This window comes from Chiloscyllium punctatum, chromosome 19, assembly GCF_047496795.1.
Source record: "Chiloscyllium punctatum isolate Juve2018m chromosome 19, sChiPun1.3, whole genome shotgun sequence".
NCBI classification, from domain to species: domain Eukaryota; kingdom Metazoa; phylum Chordata; class Chondrichthyes; order Orectolobiformes; family Hemiscylliidae; genus Chiloscyllium; species Chiloscyllium punctatum.
The window spans coordinates 86685596-86712286 of NC_092757.1; the positions used below are offsets into that span (position 1 = coordinate 86685596).

At 48.6% G+C, this 26691-nt stretch overlaps 1 protein-coding gene across 5 annotated transcripts in view; it reads right to left on the reverse strand.

Annotated features, from left to right (window-relative positions):
- The window catches only part of LOC140491572 (multidrug and toxin extrusion protein 1-like), a 43253-nt gene that overhangs the window by 14519 nt on the left and 2043 nt on the right, over positions 1–26691 (reverse strand). For 3 of the 5 annotated variants that reach the window (XM_072589963.1, XM_072589962.1, XM_072589966.1), the window contains exons 2-12: positions 26144–26245; positions 25661–25729; positions 23014–23162; positions 13950–13992; positions 12284–12328; positions 11480–11577; positions 8747–8844; positions 6137–6250; positions 5158–5225; positions 4819–4927; positions 2761–2836 (exon numbers count right to left, since the gene is read on the reverse strand). In XM_072589963.1, the coding sequence (XP_072446064.1) occupies positions 2761–2836; positions 4819–4927; positions 5158–5225; positions 6137–6250; positions 8747–8844; positions 11480–11577; positions 12284–12328; positions 13950–13992; positions 23014–23162; positions 25661–25729; positions 26144–26245 (971 nt within the window). The remainder of the gene's footprint in view (positions 1–2760; positions 2837–4818; positions 4928–5157; positions 5226–6136; positions 6251–8746; positions 8845–11479; positions 11578–12283; positions 12329–13949; positions 13993–23013; positions 23163–25660; positions 25730–26143; positions 26246–26691) is intronic. The other 2 variants (XM_072589964.1, XM_072589965.1) reach the window with 2 other exon arrangements.

Here is a 26691-nt window from a genome sequence, read left to right on the forward strand (position 1 = left end):
TTTATTGCTTTGCCAACATCGAACAAATGAGACGATGCGATGTTGGGGATATAAAAAGGGCAGGCATTTTGAAAATCAGACAAAGCAACTACTATTGAGAGAGGCCTAAGACACTGAAATACTCTATCAAAGGGGCCTTATCATATGAATCTTCTTCACTGTAAAAAGAAAGAAGATGACCCAGGGGGATCTTCAGCCAGAAGATGATGACAGCCACTGTATGGCTTTGAAATTCAGTTGACATAATTTTAATAAATGTCTTATTGGAATAGCATATTGTTATTGAGTTGGAGGCAGGTAATAAGCTGTTAAGAGAAAGGGGGCTTAGAGTTGTGAATAGTTGTTATTTAATGTTCACTTTTCGAGTAAAAGAATAAATTGATATTATTTTCTTTAAATAGTGAAATTTGGGAGTTCCGTCATGCATATTTTAACAGATTATGATGTCAGATGAGTTTTTCTGGGTGTTTGGTTTAATTAACAGAGGGGTTCACCTCTGTGTCCTAACATGAAGGAGAATATAATGAGGAGAAGGCATTGTGAAGACCATACAGGGGACCTCAGGAACGGTAAAGAATCCAAAACTGTAACGGGGGTAGGGTACAGATCACACACCCCCACCACCCCACACCCCCACCCCCCCCCACCACCCCCACCACCCCCACCCCCACCGCACCCCCCCACCATCCCGGGAGCAGCTGTGAAGTGCTAGATTGTATAATTGCAGACATTAGGCAAGTCTGTAACAAAGACAAAATAGGGGAGATTATAATTTGAACATCGATTGGGAGAGACAGACAAGCACCTGTCAGAAATGCAGTGAATGTCTGAAGGTGTTCAGGAAAGTTTCCGACAGCAACATGTCCTGGATGCAACAAGGGAGAAGCAATATTGGATTTAATAATGAGTAATGAGTCTGATTTAATTAGTAACTAATCGTGCGTGAACATTTATCATAACATGATTGAGTTCAATGCAGCATTTGAAAGGGAAAAGCACAAATCATCTACTAGAATTTTAGATTTATAGAAGGAGATGAGACAGAGACTGTCTAATGTAAACTGTGAAAATCTGTTAATGGCTAAAACAATTGAAGATCAGTGGAAATTGTTTATAGAAAGAGTTAACACAGTACAAAACCAGTTTATAACCCTGAGAAAAATACAGCCATGGACAACTAAAGAGATAAGGGATAGCATAAAACTAAAAGAAAGGGCTTATTAAAAATTCAAAAATAACAGCACGGACACTGACAAATAGGAAAGGCCAGCTTTTAAAAACTACTATCATGAAAGGAAACTTGCAAGGGACATCGAAATCAATGTGAAGATATGTTGATGGTTGGATAAAGGGAAGGCAGCTGATCAGGAACAATGTTTGTCCATAGAGAGTAGGAATATGTTCACTAGCTATGGGGAAACAGCAGACATGTCAAATAGTGACCTTGTCTCAGTATTTACAGTAGAAAATGAGGATAGCTTGCCTGAAATCCCAAGGAAATTATTAGTGGATTGGGAACAGGAACTGAATAAAACTAACGTAAGGAAATTACTGGAATTAAAGACGGACAAATTCCCAGGACCTAACAGTTTCCCAAGGATGTTAAAGGAAGTAGTGAGTACATTGTAGACGACCTAACTATAATCTTTCAAAGCTCCCAAGATTCAGGAGTCATCCCTCTGGATTAGACCATTGCACGTTGTTCTGCATTTTAAGAAAGGTGAAAGAGGAAAACCAGGGAATTACAGACCAATCAGTCAGTCTCACATCTCTGCGGTGGGGAAATTGGTGGAGTCGATAATCAAGGATGTGGAAACTGAACACCTTGAAAATTTTCAGTTAATCAGAAAGAGATAGGCCTGACAAACCTCACTGAATGTTTTAAAGAGGTAACTAAGATAATAGACAGGGAAATATCTATGGATGGTACTTATATGGACTTCCATATGAATATTATCAAAATGCATTTGATAAAGTCGCACAAGACTGTTAACTAAGGTAGAAGCCCATGGAATTGAAGGCCAACCGGCTCAGTGTTAGGCAGCAGAAAGTAGGGTTGATGGGTAGGTGTGTGACCAATAGCATTGCTCAGGGATCTGTGTTAGGACCTCAGTTATTCTCCTGATTTATTAACAACTTGGATAATGGCATAGAAAGTCATATGTCCACACCCGCTGATGATCCCAAAGTTCGGTAGCATTGTAGACAGTGTGAATGATAGCATAAAAATCAAAGTGATATTGATAGACAAGATGAATGGGCAAAATGATGGCAGATGGAGGGCAATGCAAGCAAGTGTGAGGTTATTCATTTGGACCGATAGAGGAAAAACTCAGGCACTTTCTGGATGGTAGGAAATTAAATACAATGGGTTCAGGTGCACAGATCTTTAAAATGCCACAATAAGGAAAGCTAATGAAATAATAAGGAGAGTTAATGAAATGCTGACCCTTACATCTTGAGGACTGGAGCAGAAGGATACAGAAGTTAGTCTGGAGCTCTGCAAAACCCCAAGTAGACTCCAATTGGAGTACTGCGAGCAGATCTGGGCACCACGCCTTAATAAGGCCACATTTGCCTTGGAGGGGAGCTTATTGGCAGAGGGGTCAGCACTACAAGGTTTCAGTAAGTGACACCCTTTAGCCTGGATCGCAGTCCTCACCTGAACGACGGCCCTAACAACTCTTCACTGCTACCACTAGTAAAACATGCCACTACAGCATCTCATGGCAATGTCAGACCTAGGGAAGGTGTACTAACCGGTCACTGGTGAAGATTTTGGCTACAAGATCTTTAAGCCCCAGCAGTAACGTCATGAGGAACAAGGCAACACAACCTGTGGAAAGAGAACACTTTTACCACGCCAGGGTCAGAGAGTTGTCAACAGATTTTTAAAAACACATTAATTAGGAACAGAACTATAGTACACCATTCTCCAACATTGACAATTAGACAGGCCCTTTGGCTCACCATAGGAAGGATTCAAAACAGTGGGCCATGGACATGGGTTCTACTGCCTCTAGTGACAGGGAGAGGTATGGATGTGGTGGGGGGGGGGTGAAGGAGGCAGGGGAGGTGGGGGGGAGGAAGGAGGAAGGGAAGAGATGCACACACAGATAAAGTGACAAAGATAAAGGTGAACAGACTGGACTTGTATCTGCTGGAGTCTGGAACAGTAGGAGGCAACTTGGTTGAAACATCACGGGTCCTGAGGGGTCTTGACAGAATGAATGTGGAGAGGATGTTTCATTCTGGAATTCTGGAATGACAGGTCACTGTTTAACAAGAAAAGGTCACCTATTTAAAATGGAGTCAAAGAGTCACACAGTACTCTTTAACAGACCCTTTGGTCCAACTTGTCTGTGCCGACCAGACATCCCTATCTGACCTAGCCCCATTTGCCAGTATTTGGCCCATATCCCTCCAAACCCTTCCTATTCATATACCCATCCAGGTGCCTTTTAAATGTTGCAGTTGTACCAACCTCCACCACTTCCTCTGGCAGCTCATTCCACGCACGCACCACCCTCTACATGAAAAAGTTACCCCTTTAAATCTTTCCCCTCTAACCTTAAAGCTATGCCCTCTAGTTTTGGACTCCCCCCCGCCATCCTGGGAAACAAGCTTGGTTATTCACCCTATCCCTGCCCCTCAAGATGGTTACTGGCCTACAGCAATTAAAGCAGGGGTGGCTGGTAAACCTCAGGGAGGGTAAGGAGGGGAGTGGGTTTCGGGTTAGAGACTGAGGGATATACAATGTACCTGTTGTTACAATCATGGAGCTCAAATAGGTAGTAAACCAATTACAGGGTTAATTTGTTCATGAGATAAGGAGATTTTTTTTTCTCTCAAAGGGTTGAGAGTCTTTGGAACTCATTCCCTCAAAAGGCAACAGAAGTAGAAAGCTTGAATATCTTGAAGGCAGAGGTGGAGGAATACTTGGTGAGCAGGGGGTGAAAGGTCATCAGGAGTAAGCAGGAATGTGGAGTTGAGGTGGAGCAGAGTTGAGGGACTGAATAGCCTACTCCTACTCCTAGTTCATTTGCTTACATCACAGTCAGAGAGATCCAGAAGATCAATTGAGGAAGAGGGAGATAGAAATGTAGCCATAAATAAATATACAGTTGGGTAAATGCACATGGAGAAACCAGTGTAACGCTCAGAGACATTCATCAGTTGGTTCAATAAAGGTGAGACACAGTATGAGGTCTTGTGGTGCAGTGGGTAGTGTTCCTGCCTCTGAACCAGCAGCTCTGGGGCTCAAGTCCTATTCTAGGCCAAGCACGGGGAGTTCATAACATAGCTAAGAGTGATGATCATTAACCTGCAAATCCTCCAAAATCCCAACAGTAGGAATCAGAGTAGGAGAGGGTCCCTTGCTCGATATAGAGTGACACCTCCCTCAAGCCTGTAGTCAGCGGTGACAAGCTGATAACCTATTGCAGGACAAACTAACTGCAGAAACCAGAGATAATGTAGCTGCTTTACCTGTCAAAGGGGAATGGGGAGAAGGAACAAGGGACTGAGTTGGATGATCATATTGAATAACAGAGCACACTCGAAGGGCCGAATGGCTTACTCCTGCTCCAATTTTGTGTTACTATGTTTCTATGTTACTAGGTGTCAAAGAAAAAAGGAGGAGATATAGCAACAGGAAAACAAGGAGCCAAAAGGACAGCTATAGGTATGGATAGTGACAGACAGACATACACATACAAAAGCACACACTACACACACACACACATACACATCAACACACACACTCAGAAAAGCACCACGAGAGATAGATCTGACACTCCAGCCCACACTCTCTCTCACCAGCACAAATGATAGCAGTCATTGCCGAGATCTTAGCTTGCTGTGGATCACCTCCTCCGAGAGCCATGCCCACATGGACACCAGCTGCCATCCCGATCCCAACATGCGTCTGAAATCGGAAAAATGTCAACAAAGTAAAAGCAAAAGAAAAGCGTCCGTGGGTGATATTCTTCCACACCAGGACAGTGCCGGACTCTGGGAGGAGGTGGTCGTGTTCCTATACATCTGCTGCCCTTGTCCATCTCACTGGGTGGTGAGTGTACATTGGGTAGAGGTGTGGTGTGGGAATGCTATGGACTACATTGGGATAATGTGTGGATCTAAAGAATCTTTACTTACCATGTATAAAACCGTCAACACCTGGAAAATGATAGACTGAGCCCCGAGTTCGACTTGACTAATGAGGCCTGAAGAGACAAAGAGGAAAGACCTTGATAATGTATATCTCAGGTCACCCTCAGGCGTAGGGCACACAGACACAAAATATATTGTTTCATTGGAGACAGTTCAGAGAAGGTTACGAGAAGGATCCCTCGTTTGGAGGGATTGTCTTACAAACAAAGGTTAAAGAATTTGAGTTCTGAGGAAAGGTCACTCGACTTGAAATGCTAACTCGGGTTTCTCTCCACAGATGCTGCCAGACCTAGTGAGCCTCCGTTTTTGTTTAAAAAAATTAAACTCTATTCACTGGAGTTTGGGAAAAATGAGGTGGTCTTATTGGCACATACAGGATTCTCATGTTCTGAACAGGGGTCACTCGAACCGGAACACTGACTGATTTCTCTCCACAGATGCTCCCAGACTTGCTGAGTTTCTCCAGCATTTTCTATTTTCGTTTCGGATTTCCAGCTGTAAATCTACAGTTCTTTCATTTTTTGTTGCTTAGGATTCTTAAAAGGGGCTTTGACAGGGTCAATGCTGAGAGGGATGTTTCCCTCATGGGAGAGTCTTGGACCAGAGGGATAGTGCCAGAATAAAGGGGTGCCAATTGAAGGCTGAATACAGGAGGAATCACTTCTCTCAGAGGATTGTGAGTCTTTGGAACTCTTTGCCACAGAGAGCTGTGGGGGCAGAGTCCTTGGGGATATTAAAGGGTGAAATAGAGAGATTCTTGATCAGTCGGGGCATCAAGGGTTACGGGAAAAGGGCAGGAAAGTGGATATGAGGAACTTCAATCAATCAGCATGGCAGAGAGGGCTCAAGGGGCTGAATGGCCTGCTATTGTTCCTATTGCTTACGATCACAGACTGAAAAGGCCCTGTGATTTCCCTTCTACACGGTGAGGAGATCAAGGATGGATTGGCCTGTAGTTGGCTACCTGCGAGGAACGATCCCATTTCATAGGCCCAGAGTTCGATACAGAACATGAACATGCTGGGAATGGCCAATCTCAAGAAAGGGCCCCACTCCTGAAGGCAGTCCATTGTCCATCCTGCACACACACACATAAAGACAAAAAAGCTGCATTAGACAACAAGAGAAGAAAATCTGAATCCCAAAGTGAAATGTCCTCGCCCAAGGAGTTTTCAGACTAGTAGAATTACCTCTGGATAGAATACACTTTATAGAAGAAACAATTAGTGTAAATAACCAAAATCAGTACACTCAATAATCCTACAATATTGAGAGTTTGTGAGGAATTGCCACTTTGGGAATACTGCGTTCAATTCTGATTGCGAAACTTGAAAGAGTTCAGACGGGATTTACAAGGATGTTGCCAAGGTTGGAGGGTTTGAACTACAGAGAGAGGATGAATAGACTGGGGCTGTTTTCCCTGGAGTATTGGAGGCTGAAAGGTAATCTTTATAAAATCATGAGGGGCACAGATAAGGTAAATAGACAAGGTCTTTTCTCCAGGGTAGGGGAATCCAAAACTAGAGGGCATAGGTTTAAGCTGAGAAAGGAAAGATTTAAAAGGGACCCAAGGGACAACTTTTTTTATGCGGCAGGTGGTGCGTGGCTGGAATGAGCTGCCAGAGGAAGTGGTGGAGGTTAGTACGTTTTCAATATTTAAAAGGCAGTGGGATGGGTATATGAATAGGAAGGGTTTAGAGGGATATGGGCCGGGTGCTGACAAGTGGGACTCAATTAATTTAGGATATCTGGTCAGCATGGATGAGTTGGACCGAAGGGTCTGTTTCCATGCTGTACAGCTGTTTGACTATGACTATGATCATTTAATACTTGCTTAAGAATATTTATTTTAAGAATTAATCCTTTATTATACTCTAGTAATAAGAAATTAAATATTTATAGCATGGCAAATATAGTTTAAATTCACATGCGATCTATAAATCTACCTGAAGAAAAAAATTGGACACTCAAACAAAAATGCTCACAGTCCAGTATAATTTCTTAATAAGAGAAACTGTCTTTGTCTTATTGTGTAAAAGGGGGTCTTGCAGACAGCAAGGTCTGCAGATGCTGGAAGCCAGAGTCAATAGCCGAGGTGCTGAAAGAGCACAGCAGGTCAGGCAACATCAAAGGTGCAGGAGAGTCAATGTTTCAGTACTAGAATGTTGCCTGTCCTGCTGTGCTCATCCTGCTTCACAGCTATTGACTCTATAAAAGGAGGTCTCAAGGTCAAGGTAAACTCCTGACGAATGGCTTATGCCCGAAACATCGATTCTCCTGCTCCTCGGATGCTGCCTGACTGCTGTGCTTTTCCAGCACCACACTCTCGACTCTGATCTCCAGCATCTGCAGTCCTCACTTTCTCCCTCAAGGTAAAGACCTCAACTTTCAGCAGCCAATCAAAGGATATCAGTCTAGTCTGTGTGAGTGAGTGATTGTGAGTGTGTGTGTGTGTGTGAGTGAGTGATTGTGAGTGTGTGTGTGTGTGTGAGTGAGTGATTGTGAGAGAGAGTATGTGTGTGTGAGAGAGAGTGTGTTGGAGTGTGTGAGAGAGTGAGTGCTTTGGAGTGTGTGAGAGTGTGTTGGAGTGTGTATTTCACTCCAGCTGTCCAAACTTTGGTTGTGGAGTCTATTAGAATAGGCTGCCATTGTTCATTGGTAAACCTGATGGGAAAATCAATTCTTGACTGATCCTTCTCGATTAGATTACATTACAGTGTGGAAACAGGCCCTTCGGCCCAACAAGTCCACACCGACCCGCCGAAGCGCAACCCACCCATACCCCTACATTTACCCCTTACCTAACACTACGGGCAATTTAGCATGGCCAATTCACCTAACCTGCACATCTTTGGACTGTGGGAGGAAACCGGAGCACCCGGAGGTAACCCACGCAGACACGGGGAGAACGTACAAACTCCACACAGTCAGTCGCCTGAGGCGGGAATTGAACCCGGGTCTCCGACGCTGTGAGGCAGCACTGTGCCACTGTGCCGTCCATATCCACTTTTTTCAAGAGCTCTAGTTCAGTGCAAAATAACTTCACAAGTGCAAGGTTAGTAACGCTATTCCTCACCCACCCCTCACACAGGGGTCACCCCTTTATGACAGAGATGAGGAGAAATTTAATCCCTTTGGGGGGTGGGGGGGGGGCGGGGGGAGCTGATGATTGTGTCGAATTCTTTACCGCACAGGACTGTCGAAGTTGGGTTGTATAGATTTTTAATCAGGAAGGGGATCGAGGCTTATGGGGAAAAGGCAGGAACATGATATTGAGGATTATCAGATCAGCCACGATCTCATTGAATGGCGGAGCAGACTCGATGGGCTGAATGGCCTGCTTCAGTTCTGACATCATATGGTCTGCAATTCTATCTTGTGGAAAATTTCAAATTCTCAAACTGCTTGGATTCTGTTTTGAATTTAATGTTTTAATCGCTGGATTAATTTGGTGATTTCCTTTACAAATGAACAAGGGACCCTAAGTCCCATTGCCCCATCCTACAACATCTCTATCAAATCCCCTCTTAAACTCCACCAGTTTAAAGGTGCTGGTCAGAAGGACTCGCGTTACCTCCCCAGGTTGGAAGGTGCAGTTTCCTGCAATGAATGTAAGTAAAGAGGATGATGTTCTGGCTGTACTGCGAGATCACGTTGGCCCACGCAGACCCTCTGAAACAGAAAAGCAAGGGTATAAACATCACCGAATCTTCACACAAAGCTCCCAACCAGCACCTGTCCATTTCGACTGTGACCGTGTACCGTGGCACTCACACATTCAGTCTGCCACCCAGTTTTGGAATATTGCGTGCAATTCTGGTCTCCTTCCTATCGGAAGGATGTTGTGAAACTTGAAAGGGTTCAGAAAAGATTTACAAGGATGTTGCCAGGGTTGGAGGATTTGAGCTACAGGGAGAGGCTGAACAGGCTGGGGCTGTTTTCCCTGGAGCGTCGGAGGATGAGGGGTGACCTTATAGAGGTTTGTAAAATCATGAGGGGCATGGATAGGGGTAAATAGACAAAGTCTTTTCCCTGGGGTGGGGGTGTCCAGAACGAGAGGGCATAGGTTTAGGGTGAGAGGGGAAGGATATAAAAGGGATCAAAGGGGCAACCTTTTCACATTGAGGGTGGTGTGTGCATATGGAATGAGCTGCCAGAGGAAGTGGTGGAGGCTGGTACAATTGCAACATTTAAAAGGCATCTGGATGGATATATGAATAGGAAGGGTTTAGAGGGATATGGGCTGAGTGCTGGCAGGTGGGACTAGATTAGTTTCAGATATCTGGTCAGTATGGACAGGTTGGACCGAAGGGTCTGTTTCTGTGCTGTACAGCTCTATGACTCTATGACATTGCTGCCACACTGGCGATTCAGATAGCTTTGTCCTGGCAGTGCCCTCTCTGGGGCAGTAGGTGTTGACCCCAGGAAGCATTTCATTGCGAGCAGCTTTGGCTCTAAGGCATTTTCATCCAGAGGCTGGTCATCCAAGGGCAGAAGCGAATGACAGTGTTGGGGTTGGGGTCCCAGCACTTGGGGGGAATGGAATGGGGAGGGTGATGGATTGGGGTCAGCTTGACGACTCACCGATTTCCAGTGGCTCACTCCGGTCCCTCCCTGTGATTTGCGAACTCAACTATAGCTTTGTTTCCAAAGTGTCTGCCCCTGAAGTACTGTTGGCTAACAGCTGTTCCAGCAAAGTGCTATACTGTAAATAGCTGAATCAGAGACAGGCCCTCAGCCCCAAACATGTCAGAGCTGTCAACTCTATCATGTTGGCCTGGAGTCCCCAGAAATCGAGGATTCACCTCCAGGGTACAGCCACACGGAAATAATTCAGAGGAGCTTGACAAGGCTGGGTCACTAAGTACATTCAAGGCTGGGGTCGAGGGATTTTTCATCAGTTAGCCAATCAAGGATTAAGGAGGAACAAGGCTGGGAATTGAGGATTATCAGATCAGTTCTGACTTTGTTGAATGTTGGAACAGCCTCTTTGCGCTCCTCTGGGTTCTGGTCTTGTCAGGTGTTAGTACAGCTGTGGGGTCAATTTGACTGGATGATCTTTTATTCTCTCATGGGCGTCGCTGTGCCAGCATTTACTGCAGGTTCCTAGTTCCCCTTGAGAAGGTAGTGCTGAGCTACCTTTTAGAACTGCTGCTGTAGGTAGACCCACAGTGTCCTTAGGGAGGGAATTCCAGGATTTTGACGCACACTGGCTGAGGTTACTATGAAGAACTCTCCTGCTCAACCTCTCCCCTTGCCTGAGGCATGGTGACCCTCAGGTTAAACCATCACCTGTCGATCTCTCTATCTCTAATGAGAGCGCGGCCCTTTAGTTCTCTGGGATTATGGTGACTTGACCTGGAATAGTTGTCATCTTACTCATTGCCTTTGGATGCTGCTGTTTCTTTAATAGATTTGATTAGATTCCCTACAGTATAGAAACAGGCCCTTTGGGCTAACAAGTCCACACTGAACCTCCAAAGAGTAACCCATCCAGACCCATTCCTCCTACCTTATATTTACCCCTGACTAATGCACCTAACAATATGGGCAATTTAGCATGGCCAATTCACCTAACCTGCACATCTTTGGATTGTGGGAGGAAACTGGAGCACCCAGAGGAAACCCACGCAGACACAGGAAGAATGTATAAATTCCACACAGACAGTTGTCCAAGGCTGGAAATGAACCCAGGTCCCTGGTGCCGTGAGGCAGCAGTGCTGACCACTGAGCCACCGTGCTACCCTTGTTATGGAATACATTGGAACGGAATAAAGAAGGGTTTTTGGTTCATCCAATCAGGTTCCAATGGTTGCATTTATTTCCCAATCAGGGCGTGAAGGTAGGACACTGAGCAACACACATGATGGGCAACCAATGGTGCATGGTGTTGGAGGTGGGCCACCTATTGGTTGGAGGTCATGGGATTAAGGGTCCAGGAATATATCCAATCAGAGTTAGCAAGCTCAGTTTGGATTAAAGTTCAGTGTCCAAAGGTCAAGTTGGATCTGACATCGGAAGGTAACTGATGGACAGTTAATGATCTAAAACATTAACTCTGTTAACAGATGCTACCCATTCTGCTGAGTGTACCCTGCATCTTCTGTTTTTATTTTCAAGAGCAATTGCTTTACTCCAAAGATGGATGCCAGGAATATGGGGATAGTTATTGGGATTACATTACTGAACGGATATTCCAGATAGGGTTATGTTAGGTGGGCCGAAGGACCTGGCATGATCTGGGCTGTGAGAATACACGAATACCAGCAATGAGTGCCCCTCCTTGGAAAAAGCAAGCAGTACTCACGCCACTCCAAGTTTCAACACGATCAGGAAAATATAGTTTACCAGGGCACTCAGAACGTTAGCCACCAGTCCAGTGAATACCTGTGGCATAGTTATACCCTGCAGAAGGGGCATCAGACAAAGGACTGTCAGCTTTCAGTGGAGTATAACAAGGATCTACAACAGACTCCAACACACTCGGGTACCTGCAATGACAAACCCTCTAGCTGACAAGGCTGAGTCACTGCTGTCTCTCCCTGACAGTGATATCTCTGTTTCTCATTGTGGAAGAGGATGGGATGGCGAAAGAGAGAAAGAGAGAGAGAGAGAGAGAGAGAGGAAATGAATAAAATGGAGAGAGGAGAGGAGTTTGGCAGTGAGGAGTTCGAGAGAGAAAGGTGACGGAAAGCGAGAGAAGGGGAGTGACGGAGAGCAGGTGAGAGAGAAGGATAAGGGAGGGAAAAAGAGAGAGATAAGGGAGGAAAAGGAGAGTGAGAGTATGTGGGACAGAAAAAGGGAGAGTAAGGGGGACCAGACGAGGGATTAAGAAGTGGGAAAAAAAAGAGAGGATTAGACTGATGAGAAAAAGAGAGGGGGAGATGAGAGTGAGAGAGATGGGAGGCGGGGGGAGCAACAGAAGGGAAAGGAAGTGTGCACAAATGTGTAATAGCAAGAAATTTCACTCATTTCACCCTAACCTGTTTCCCTAGTTGATTCACTCATAATTCATATTTCTATTTTAAAATGCACCAACAAACACCAAAAGAATAAATAACTACTGTAAAATTTGCAATATCCCATGATTTCCCAAACTCTGGATTAGTACCTGATTCTGTAAGTATCGCACTTGCAGCTGGTATAGGAAAACAGCCTGTGGGGGCAGGAAAGAGAGAGTGGTGAACATACATGGAGTCAAAACGTCACCCACAACACACACCAGGGTGGGAGAACATGAGAGACAGTAGAATAGAGGAAGAGAAAGAGGTGATGTGATTTTTGCTTCTAGCAGGGTAGTTTCCAACAGGCAGTATTTGTGTTGTTCCTTATAACATAAGGAACTGGGAGCGAATGTTGTGCTATTGAAGAATCTAACAGATGTTTATTACATCTGGCTATTATGTACAGATATCATATTCTCAGGCACATCAGTCAATAGGTTACAAAAGAGGAGTGTGCTTCTAACAGCATGTCATGCTTCATGTGATCACAGGGTAAGATGGAGTATGAGATTATCACACCCTCAGGTATAAAGTGATGGTATCATGAACGTGTCTCGTAAATATGTGAGATGTAACACAAGGGGGAAAGAGAGGGAGGGACAGTGAGTAAAGAAGGATTTGAAAGCTGAGACAAGTGAGGAGAAACAGTGTGATGGAAGAAAAGCAAGTAAAAGAATGTGGAGTGATGGAAAATAAGCCCTCTCCCTCCCTCCCCTTTCATCCCCCTTTTTCTCTCTTTAATCCCCACTCTACATTTGACCACCCTGTGCGTGTGATGGGCATTTCAGCTCAATGTCTCAAAGTTATACTGAGAGTCCCAGTGCCAGGTGGATGCTTTGGTACCAAGGGAGTGCTGCACTGTCAGGGATACCAAACCCAATTCACAGTGAGCTAGACATTAAAGGCCCTGCCTCTCAATCTGCAAAAAGAATGGAAAGGCCTCAGCTTCCTGGTCAACAACTGCCTTCAAATTTTTATCAATCATCCAGCATGTTGTTATTAAGAGGAGAGCGTTTATTGATCTTCAACAATGTAGGGATTCATTTATCGGTAACCAGAGATTTCAAGGTTAGGAACAAAGGATGCAGAGATGCATGAGAAGAACTTTCATTCAGCCTGTAAGACCATCAGAAGCAGATTTAATGATAATTTCTAAATTGAAAGGGAGAACATTTCAGGATAATGGGGAAAGAATGGGGTGGGGGGGGGTATAGTGCGCATTGCATAGCGCTTTCAAAAAGCTAGTATAAATATGATGAGCTGATTGGCCCCTTTTGCCACATTGTCCCTTAAAAATGGTAACACCTAGGTGGTGACTGCAAATGATTCAACGGGAAACCCTTCAGGACATTCTGGGACTTTTTTTTCACAAATTAGAAGGCAAATGCCTTTGATTGGACATTGGCATTGCACAGCACGTCACTGCCATCTGCTGGTGAGCACCGGCACTGGACAGAGGAAATGAGCACAGCCTTTCAGTCTGTCAAAGCACACAGCCTGAGCAAACCCAGGTGAAATCTACTGGGAGACGACACGAGACATTAGCAAAAATCCATCTCATACTCTTCACTGAGCACTGTCACCCTGAACACAACACCTTGATTTGTCCCAATATCAAAACTGAACTCAATGGCTAGGGGATGTAAGCTGTGTTGAGGAAGGAGTGGTTCAATGCTCATTGACAATAGCACCCATCACCGAATTCAACAACCACAATAACTGACAAGGAGGAGGATGTACCCTGTAATGCTACATGGTGGAGTTCATACTCACAGGAAGAGCAGGGATAAATATCTTCACATAAAGCCCGCATAACCTGGAAGAGAGGTTTCTACATCAGTCCACAACAGCAGAGAGTTAATGCCCCTAGGACACCCCTGAATTTGCAGAAAACCTCGAACAGTTTCCCACAAGCAGCTCAAGAAATTGTGGCGCAGGTCAATTCAGCTACAAAACCACACGGTTCCTGGGATTTTCAAATTGCCACGCCAGCACGCTTGTCAAAACCAACAAAAAGTTCATGTTCATTGTAACCTCACCATGTACCCACCCCCCACTCCGCCAACCCCATCCCCACCCCACCCCAACTCCGAACAAAGTCAATTGGAAACTTCCTGAATTTCCTCTCTCAGAAAATCAAAAGGGTAAAGCTCAATATTGTTTGTGTCCCAAAATAATAGATTGGAGACAAATGCTCTTTTTGGTTGCATTTAATATTTCATGAAAACCTATCAAAACACACCTTATTCTTTGTCGATGTACATTAGCTTTAGGGAAAGCTGCATGTGGAGAGAACCTGATAGATTCTTCTGAAAGGGGTGATGGGAGGGAGATCCATTGAGGCCTGATTACTAGGCCCACCAGCCTGAGGCCTATCTGAAAATGGGCCTCAGGCTCTTCTGTCACCTGAGTGGTTCTGGTGAGGGCCTAGTACCCACTGAGAGTGGAGCAGCTCGTCGTTTTATTTATGTTTCCTTCCACAAGATGTTGGCAAAGGCCAGCATCTATCAACCGACACTAATTGTCCTTGAACTGAGTGTCCTGCTTAGCCATTTCAGAGGACAGTTGAGAGGTCTGACTTCAATATGGAGTTAGATATCATTCTTAGAGCTAAATGGAATGGGGAGAAAGTGGGTACTGGATTGGATGATCAGCCACGATCTTATGGAATGGCTGAGCAAGGTTGAATGGCCCACTCCTCCTATTTTCCTGTGGTTCTATGAGCAAACAACATTGTTGTGGATCTGGAGTCACATGTAGGCCAAACCAGGTAAAGACAGCAGATTACCTTCCTCAAAGGACATTGGTGGACCAGAATTTTCTCTGACAATCCACAAGAGGTTCACGGTCACCATTACTGGAACTGGCTTTACAAGCCAGATCTTAGTAACCAAACTTAAACTCTAATGACTCCACACTGGGATTTGAACCCAGTGGATCTTCAGATTTCTAATCCACTAACATTATCTGTGGGCCTCCAATCCCTTGGTCTAGCAGACACATGGAGGTGAAAGTCACTGTCCCTCAACTTGTTTGAAGAGGGCAATAAAACCTGAGTTGACAGTGTGTTGCTGGAAAAGCACAGCAGGTCAGGCAGCGTCCGATAGTCAGGGAAATCGATGTTTCGGGAATTTGCCCTTCGTCAGGGCTTCATTTCCTGATGAAGGGCTTTTGCCCAAAACATCGATTTTCCTGCCCCTCAGATGCTGCCTGACCTGCTGTGCTTTTCCAGCACCACACTCTCAACTCTGATCTCCAGCATCTGCAGACCTCACTCTCTCCTGCATTAAAACCTGAGTCAGGAATAGGCTATGGAAGGCCTGTGCTATCAAGAAAGGAGCTCCAATTCGACCCAAAACCTGTATGTTCAAACAGTGAGTTTAAAAAGACCGACCAACATTGATCGCCTCCAATCGTCCCTTTCAGGGACCATTTGATGAAGCAGCAACCAGAAAATACCAAGCAATGCAAGAACAATCAAAATGAATCACAAATCATGAACCTGCCTGTAATACACACCAGGGATCAGGTAACACAGGAACAGGCCATTCAGACTTTCAGGTCTTCAGGCACCATGTGCAGTCAGTGTGTGATTTCCTTCTTTGCTCAAGTTAACTCACCACAAAGTGTGAAGGACACCACCGAAAGACCCACAGAACCTGGAGACCGCCCTCAGACAATGGACACCACCCACAGACACTGGACACCACCCACAGACACTGGACACCACCCACAGACAATGGACACCACCCACAGACACTGGACACCACCCACAGACAATGGGCACCCCCCACAGACAATGGACACCACTCACAGACAATGGACACCCCCCACAGACACTGGACACCGCCCACAGACACTGGACACCACCCACAGACCATGGACACCACCCACAGACCCTGGATACCACCCACAGACCATGGACACCACCCACAGACCATGGACACCACCCACAGACACTGGACACCGCCCACAGACACTGGACACCGCCCACAGACACCGGACACCGCCCACAGACCCTGGATACCACCCACAGACACTGGACACCACCCACAGACCATAGACACCACCCACAGACACTGGACACCACCCACAGACCATAGACACCACCCACAGACACTGGACACCACCCACAGACCAATGACACCACCCACAGACACTGGACACCAACCACAGACACTGGACACCACCCACAGACACTGGACACCGCCCACAGACACTGGACACCGCCCACAGACCCTGGATACCACCCACAGACCCTGGACACCACCCACAGACCATGGACACCACCCACAGACCATGGACACCACCCACAGACACTGGACACCGCCCACAGACCCTGGATACCACCCACAGACACTGGACACCACCCACAGACCATAGACACCACCCACAGACACTGGACACCACCCACAGACACTGGACACCACCCACAGACCAATGACACCACCCACAGACACTGGACACCAACCACAGACACTGGACACCACCCACAGACACTGGACACCAACCACAGACACTGGACACCATCCACAGACACTGGACACCACCCACAGACACTGGACACCACCCACAGACACTGGACACCATCCACAGTCACTGGACACCACCCACAGACACTGGACACCACCCACAGTCACTGGACACCACCCACAGAACATGGACACCACCCACAGACACTGGACACCACCCACAGACACTGGACACCACCCACAGAACATGGACACCACCCACAGACACTGGACACCACCCACAGACACTGGACACCACCCAATGACCATGGACACCACCCACAGTCACTGGACACCACCCACAGACACTGGACACCACCCACAGACACTGGAAACCACCCACAGTCACTGGACACCACCCACAGACACTGGACACCACCCACAGTCACTGGACACCACCCACAGACACTGGACACCATCCACAGACACTGGACACCACCCACAGACACTGGACACCACCCACAGACACTGGACACCCATCCCACAGACACTGGACACCAACCACAGACACTGAACACCACCCACAGACACTGGACACCACCCACAGACACTGGACACCACCCACCGACCATGGACACCACCCACCGACCCTGGACACAAACCAGAGACACTGGACACCATCCACTGACCATGGACACCGTCCGCAGACAATGGACACCATCCACAGTCTCTGGACACCACCCACAGACACTGGACACCACCCACAGACACTGGACACCATCCACAGTCACTGGACACCATCCACAGACACTGGACACCACCCACAGACCCTGGACACCACCCACAGTCACTGGACACCACCCACAGTCACTGGACACCACCCACAGACAATGGACACCACCCACTGACCATGGACACCACCCACAGACACTGGACCCCGCCCACAGAAAATGGACACAACCCACAGACACTGGACACCATCCACCGACCATGGACACCGTCCGCAGACAATTGACACCACCCACAGTCACTGGACACCACCCACAGTCACTGGATACCACCCACAGTCACTGGACACCACCCACAGACACTGGACACCATCCACCGACCATGGACACCACCCACAGACCATGGACACCACCCACAGACAATGGACACCACCCACAGTCACTGGACACCACCCACAGTCACTGGATACCACCCACAGTCACTGGACACAGCCCACAGACCCTCGAGACCACCCACAGACCATGGACACCGCCCACAGAACCTGGACGCCACCCACAGACCCTGGACACAAACCAGAGACACTGGAAACCAACCAGAGACCATGGACACCACACACCACCCACCGACCATAGACACCACCCACCGACCATGGACACCACCCACAGACAATGGACACCACCCACAGTCACTGGACACCCCCCACAGACACTGGACACCATCCACAGAAAATGGACACAACCCACAGACAATGGACACCACCCACTGACCATGGACACCACCCACAGACACTGGACACCACCCACAGACACTGGACCCCGCCCAGAGAAAATGGACACAACCCACAGACCATGGATACCACTCACAGACACTGGACACCACCCACCGACCATGGACACCACCCACAGACACTTGACACCACCCACTGACTATGGACACCACTCACAGACACTGGACACCACCCACAGACCATAGACACAAACCACAGACACTGGACACCACCCTTAGACACTGGACACCACCCACAGACCATGGACACCAACCACAGACACTGGACACCACCCACAGACACTGGACTTCACCCACAGACCATGGACACCATCCACAGACACTGGACGCCACCCAGAAACCATGGACACCAACCAGACACCATGGACACCACCCACAGACCATAGACACCACCCATTGACCCTGGACACCACCCACAGACACTGGACACCACCCACTGACCAATGACACCACCCAATGACCATGGACACCACCCACCGACCATGGACACCACCCAATGACCATGGACACCACCCACAGTCACTGGACACCACCCACAGACACTGGACACCACCCACAGACACTGGACACCACCCACAAACACTGGACACCACCCACTGACACTGGACACCATCCACAGACCATGGACACCACCCACAGACACTGGACACCAACCAAAGACACTGGACACCAACCAAAGACACTGGACACCAACCACAGACACTGGACACCACCCACAGACACTGGACATCACCCACAGACCATAGACACCACCCACAGACACTGGACACCACCCACAGACCATAGACACCACCCACAGACACTGGACACCACCCACAGACACTGGACACCACCCACCAACCATGGACATCACCCACAGACCATGGACACCATCCACAGACCAAGAACACCACCCACAGACACTGGACACCACCCACAGACACTGGACACCACCCACTGACCAATGACACCACCCACAGACACTGGACACCATCCACAGACACTGGACACCACCCACAGACACTGGACACCACTCACAGTCACTGGACACCACCCACTGACCAATGACACCACCCACAGACACTGGACACCATCCACAGACACTGGACACCATCCACAGACCATAGACACCATCCACAGACACTGGACACCACCCACAGACACTGGACACCACTCACAGACACTGGACACCACCCACAGACACTGGACACCAACCACAGTCACTGGACACCATCCACAGTCACTGGACACCATCCACAGACACTGGACACCACCCACAGACACTGGACACCACACACTGACCAATGACACCACCCACAGACACTGGACACCACCCACAGACCATAGACACCACCCACAGACACTGGACACCACTTGCAGACACTGGACATCACCCACAGACACTGGACACCACCCACAGACACTGGACACCACTCACAGACACTGGACACCACTCACAGTCACTGGACACCACCCACAGACACTGGACACCACTCACAGACACTGGACACCAACCACAGACACTGGACACCACCCACAGACCATAGACACCACCCACAGACACTGGACACCACCCACAGACACTGGACACCACCCACCAACCATGGACATCACCCACAGACCATGGACACCATCCACAGACCAAGAACACCACCCACAGACCATGGACACCACCCACAGACACTGGACACAACGCACCGACCATGGACATCACCCATAGACACTGGTCATGACTCACATATCCTGGACACCACCCACCGACTATGGACACCATACACAGACCACGGACACCGCTCATAGACCATGGACACCACCCACCAAACATAGACACCACCCACAGACTCTGGACACCACCCACAGACACTGGACACCGTCCACAGACACTGGACACCGTCCACAGACAATTGACACCACCCACAGACCCTGGACACCACCCACAGACACTGGACACCACACACAGACCCTGGACACCACCCACAGACCCTGGACACCGCCCACAGACACTGGACACCACCCACAGACACTGGACACCGCCAACAGACACTGGACACCAACCACAGACACTGGACACCGCCCACAGACACTGGACACCAACCACAGACACTGGACACCGCCCACAGACACTGGACACCACCCACAGTCACTGGACACCACCCACAATCACTGGATACCACCCACAGACACTGGACACCACTCACTGACCAATGACACCACCCACAGACACTGGACACCATCCACAGACACTGGACACCACCCACAGACACTGGACACCACCCACATTCACTGGATACCACCCACGGACACTGGACACCACCCACTGACCAATGACACCATCCACAGACACCGGACACCACCCACAGACACTGGACACCACCCACAGACACTGGACACCACCCACTGACCAATGACACCACCCACAGACCATAGACACCATCCACAGACACTGGACACCACCCACAGACACTGGACACCACCCACAGACCATAGACACCAACCACAGACACTGGACACCAACCACAGACACTGGACACCACTCACAGACACTGGACACCAACCACAGACACTGGACGCCAACCACAGACCATAGACACCACCCACAGACACTGGACACCACTTGCAGACACTGGACACCACCCACAGACACTGGACACCAACCACAGACACTGGACACCAACCACAGACACTGGACACCACCCACAGACCATAGACACCACCGACAGACACTGGACACCACCCACAGACACTGGACACCAACCACAGACACTGGACACCACTCACAGACACTGGACACCACCCACAGTCACTGGACATCACCCACAGACACTGGACACCATCCACAGACACTGGACACCATCCACAGACGATAGACACCACCCACAGACACTGGACACCACCCACAGACACTGGACACCAACCACAGACACTGGACACCACCCACAGTCACTGGACATCACCCACAGACACTGGACACCATCCACAGACACTGGACACCATCCACAGACGATAGACACCACCCACAGACACTGGACACCACCCACAGACACTGGACACCAACCACAGACACTGGACACCACTCACAGACACTGGACACCGCCCACAGACCATAGACACCAACCACAAACACTGGACACCATCCACAGACCATGGACACCAACCAATGAACATGAACACCACCCACAGACACTGGACACCACCCACAGACCATGGACACCACCTACAGACACTGGACACCACCCAATGACCATGAACACTACCCACAGACACTGGACACCACCCACAGACACTGGACACCACCCACAGACACTGGACACCATCCACAGACACTGGACACCAACCACAGACACTGGACACCACCCACAGACACTGGATACCAACCACAGACACTGGACACTATCCACAGACCATGGACTCCATCCACAGACACTGGACATCACACACAGACACTGGACACCACCCACAGACACTGGACACCACCCACCAACCATGGACATCACCCACAGACACTGGACACCACCCACTGACCATGGACATCACCCACAGACACTGGACATCACCCACAGACACTGGACACCACCCACCAACCATGGACATCACCCACAGACACTGGACACCACCCACAGACACTGGACACCACCCACAGACACTGGACACCACCCACCGACCATGGACACCACCCACAGACACTGGACACCACCCACAGTCACTGGACACCACCCACAGTCACTGGACACCACCCACAGACACTGGACACCATCCACAGACCAAGAACACCACCCACAGACACTGGACACCACCCACAGACACTGGACACAACGCACCGACCATGGACATCACCCACAGACACTGGTCATGACTCACATATCCTGGACACCACCCACCGACTATGGACACCATACACAGACCACGGACACCGCTCATAGACCATGGACACCACCCACCAAACATAGACACCACCCACAGACTCTGGACACCACCCACAGACACTGGACACCGTCCACAGACACTGGACACCGTCCACAGACAATGGACACCACCCACAGACAATGGACACCGCCCACAGACACTGGACACCATCCACAGACACTGGACACCACCGACAGACCATAGACACCACCCACAGACACTGGACACCACCCACCGACTATGGACACCATACACAGACCACGGACACCGCTCATAGACCATGGACACCACCCACCAAACATAGACACCACCCACAGACTCTGGACACCACCCACAGACACTGGACACCGTCCACAGACACTGGACACCGTCCACAGACAATGGACACCACCCACAGACAATGGACACCGCCCACAGACACTGGACACCATCCACAGACACTGGACACCACCGACAGACCATAGACACCACCCACAGACACTGGACACCACCCACAGACACTGGACACCATCCACAGACACTGGACACCGCCCACAGACACTGGACACCACCCACAGACACTGGACACCGCCCACAGACACTGGACACCGCCCACAGACCATGGAACCCACCCACAGACACTGGACATCACCCACAGACACTGGACACCACCCACAGACACTGGACACCATCCACAAACACTGGACACCATCCACAGACCATGGACACCACCCACAGACACTGGACACCACCCACAGTCTCTGGACACCACTCACAGACACTGGACACCGCCCACAGACCATGGAACCCACCCACAGACACTGGACACCGCCCACAGACCATGGAACCCGCCCACAGACCATGGACACCACCCACAGACCCTGGACACCATTCATAGAACAGTGAAGAATCCCCAGTGACCCTCAATGTAACATCATCACTGTTTCATTCCTTAAATGGAAACACCTTTAGCTATAACTCTTATTTTAGAACTGAGTTAGGCACCTGACCTGGCCACCTCGGGGTGCTGTTTGGTAGCCAACAGGATTTTTTCCGTGTTGATGAAGAGAGCCCAGCAGGGGCAGCAGAAGATGATGAGAATAAGGATACCTCTCTGGAGAATGACCCCAATCTGCCTCAGCTTCTTGCTGCCATAAGTCTGAAATGAGATTCAAATTGTCCTGCTCAGTGACACAAACTAGAAAACATTCACTCGAAATAAGAGCAGCAGGAGGCCATTTGGTCCCTTGAGCCTGTTCCACCTTCTTGGCTGATCCTCTACCTCAACTGCACCTTCCCGCATGCTTCAAATTCCATACACCCCAAAAATCGGTCTCTCTCAGTCCTGAATATATTCATCCGCTGAGCATCATAGATTTGTGGAATCCCTACAATGTGGAAGCAGACCATTTGACCCATTGAGTCCGCACTGACCCTCTGAAGAGCATCCCAGCCAGGCCCAATCCCTGTAATCCTGCATTTCGCATGGTGAATCCGCCCATCCTGCTCATGCCTGGACACGAGGGGCAATTTGCCACAGCCAGTCCAACTAACCCACACATCTTTGGACTGTGGGAGGAAACCAGAGCAACCGGAGGAAACCCACACAGACATGGGGAGAATGTGCAAATTCCACACAGACCCATAAGCCTGTGGATGGAATTGAACCCACATCCCTAGCGCTGTGAGGCAGCAGTGCTAACCACTGAGCTACCATGCCACCCAATCATGGCCCTCAGGGATAGAAAGTTCTGGAAAGATTCTACATAGAATAACTGCCCAAACAGTTTGTATTAACAGCCAAAAACACAGGTCGCTGGGATTTGTGATCTAGAGTCATGTGATCCTGTCAATACTCTCCCTTCATTTCAGTGAGAAAGTAAGGTTCAAGTTTATATGGGCAGCTTGGGACAAAGTGAGCCTTTCAATCTCAACATTTCCAGGATGCAGGATGTTCCACATTAGGGTTAATAATCGCCTGGGAGCCATGGGCACTCCCTACTGCGATTAGTGTCACGAGATTGTGATCAGAATAATGAAGGGGCCTGTGTGAAACAGACCTGGGGTCAATGTGCTCCTGACCGTCTGTGTAGGTCTAATGTAAGTCACACTTATGCAATCTGTAAATAGTTACAGTAATGCAATAAACCTCATGTTGAAAATTGGTTTAAAAAAGATACAAGGTAAAAACAATGACTGCAGATGCTGGAAACCAGATTCTGGATTAGTGGTGCTGGAAGAGCACAGCAGTTCAGGCAGCATCCAAGTAGCTTCGAAATCGACATTTCGGGCAAAAGCCCTTCATTAGGAATAAAGGAGGGCAGAGGAAATGACCTGGGAATTGCAGTGGGAGAGAGACTCCCTGAGATTCTTATAGAGAGAGGAGGAAAACTTCTTCAAGGCAGGCATCCTTGCAAGAGGATTCGCAGTAGGGTTAAAATCAACGAGGTAAAAACAATGACTGCAGATGCTGAAACCAGATTCTGGATTAGTGGTGCTGGAAGAGCACAGCAGTTCAGGCAGCATCCAAGGAGCTTCGAAATCGATGTTTCGGGCAAAAACCCTTCATCAGGAATAAAGCTTTGCTCTTCCAGCACCACTAATCCACAATTAAAAAAGATACAGATTTGTTGAAACTTCTCATGCTGTTCTCATCTGGACAATTCACAAGAATGCCAACTTAAAAGGAAAAACCAAAATTTAGACTAAACGAGAGGAGGTTTCTAATTGGTTGGCAAGCCAATTCTGTGTGGTAGAGACAATGCCATAGAGTCTACTGGACTGAGTTCACTTACTAACCAACCAGCACTCTCCTGTATTATGAGATAAATGTTAGTTTTCCCTATGAATTGGTATTCCTTGTGCATTGCCCTGGTGACTGTAACAGGAACAGTTTTGACAAAATGTGTAATTTCTCAGCAGTATTCAAGTGGTGTACAAGGTCAGAGGTCACACAGCACCAGGTTATAGTCCAACAGGTTTATTTAAAATCACAAGCTTTTAGAGCACTGCCCCTTTGTCACCTGACGAGAAATAAACCTGTTGGGCTATAACCTGGTGTCGTGTGACTTCTGACCTTATCCAACCCTGACACCTCCACATCATGTACCAGCAAACCATTAAACATTATACTGCTCACTCAACAAGGCTCATCTCGTTAGGTCAGAGAGGGGGGATACCCTAGACTACAACAGGTCAACTTGGGCCTGAAGGAACCCCTTCAATGAAAGGTTTTCTCTGTTTACCAAATGGCACCAGTTTCTTAGATTGACTCCAGTGACTGGCCCTGACAGCTGAGAGCCCTCGTTCTGTGGGAACAACCTGTTCAGGAAGGAGCCTCTGCACGAGGGAAAGAGTTCACAGCCACATATCCGTTTGTCCCCCATCCCAAAAGACAGTATCCCCACTCTACGGTTTTTGTTTACTTGCTAAACCCTTATCTTTCAAAGCAACATGGAGCCTATCCCCAGCTCCTGGTCAGAGGTTATTGGTTTGTGGGTAACAGTGGCTGATTGGGTCTGGGTGGGTTGCTGTTCAGAGGGTTGGTGTGGACTTGTTGGGCTGAAGGGCCTGTTTCCACACTGTAGGGAATTTAATCTTAAAAAAAATTGTTTACTGCGGGTACTGTCCAGGTGACTCCTGCCGAGTGAGGTTTACCTGTGATATCAGAGTGTCACATGCCATTGACAGACCCGTGCCCACAGCCACACCAGTCACGCTGATCACCTTTGGGAAGTTGGGTGGGGTGGGGTGGGGGGAGAATGCGGGAAAGAACAATGAGAAGAGAAACAAAGCATTAAAAGTGATCACAGCAATGCCTCCACCCACCTCTCCACCCATTCTCGGTAGGTTCTCGATGTCTGAGCAGTCAGTGCCCACCCTTGAACAGGCCATTGTGATTCTTGAGCCACTCTTTGATGGAAGGATTTCACGTCAGGCCAACTGAACCCCAAACATGTCGAAACCCCAATACAGCGACGCCCTTGATTAGTGCAATTCCAGATAAAGGGGCTTTGTAAACAATGCTGGACCCAAATCCCAACAGCAGAGACCTCTCTCAGGAAACTAGTTTTCAGAGTACTCTTGTTGAATTGGTTTATCCCCATGTGTTCACTGCCCCAATTAATGTAAAGTACCCACCGATGTTGCGAGTGACACAGCACCCAATTCATATTTGCCGAGGTGTCCACTGAACGCAGAGCTGATAAAGTTCAGGCTGTAAATCATCACCTGCGACAGGATCTATTCAAACAAAACCGACATCAAGTTCAGCTGGGAGATCCAAAAAGAGATAACAGAAGATAGGGATCCTCTAGCCTCAGTGAGTCCTGTCATCAATGGAAAAGTAACCCCACTGAAACTCAGCGGCCGGCATTCGAGCCAAGATTGTTGCTTCACCATCAGCAGCAGCCATAGCACAATATCAAACAGGCACTCTGCCTCTTCACCGAACTGTCACCCTCTTCCTTCACTGAACCCTCACCCCCACCCCTTCACCGAACCATCACCCGCTCACTGTCACCCTCTCCCCTTCACTGAACCATCACCCTTTCCCCATTACTGAACCGTCACTCCTTCCCCTTCATTGAACCGTAACCCTCTTCCCTTCACCGAACCTTCACCGAACCATCACTCCGTCCCCTTCACTAAACCGTCACTCGCTCCCCTTCACCCCCACCCATTCGCCG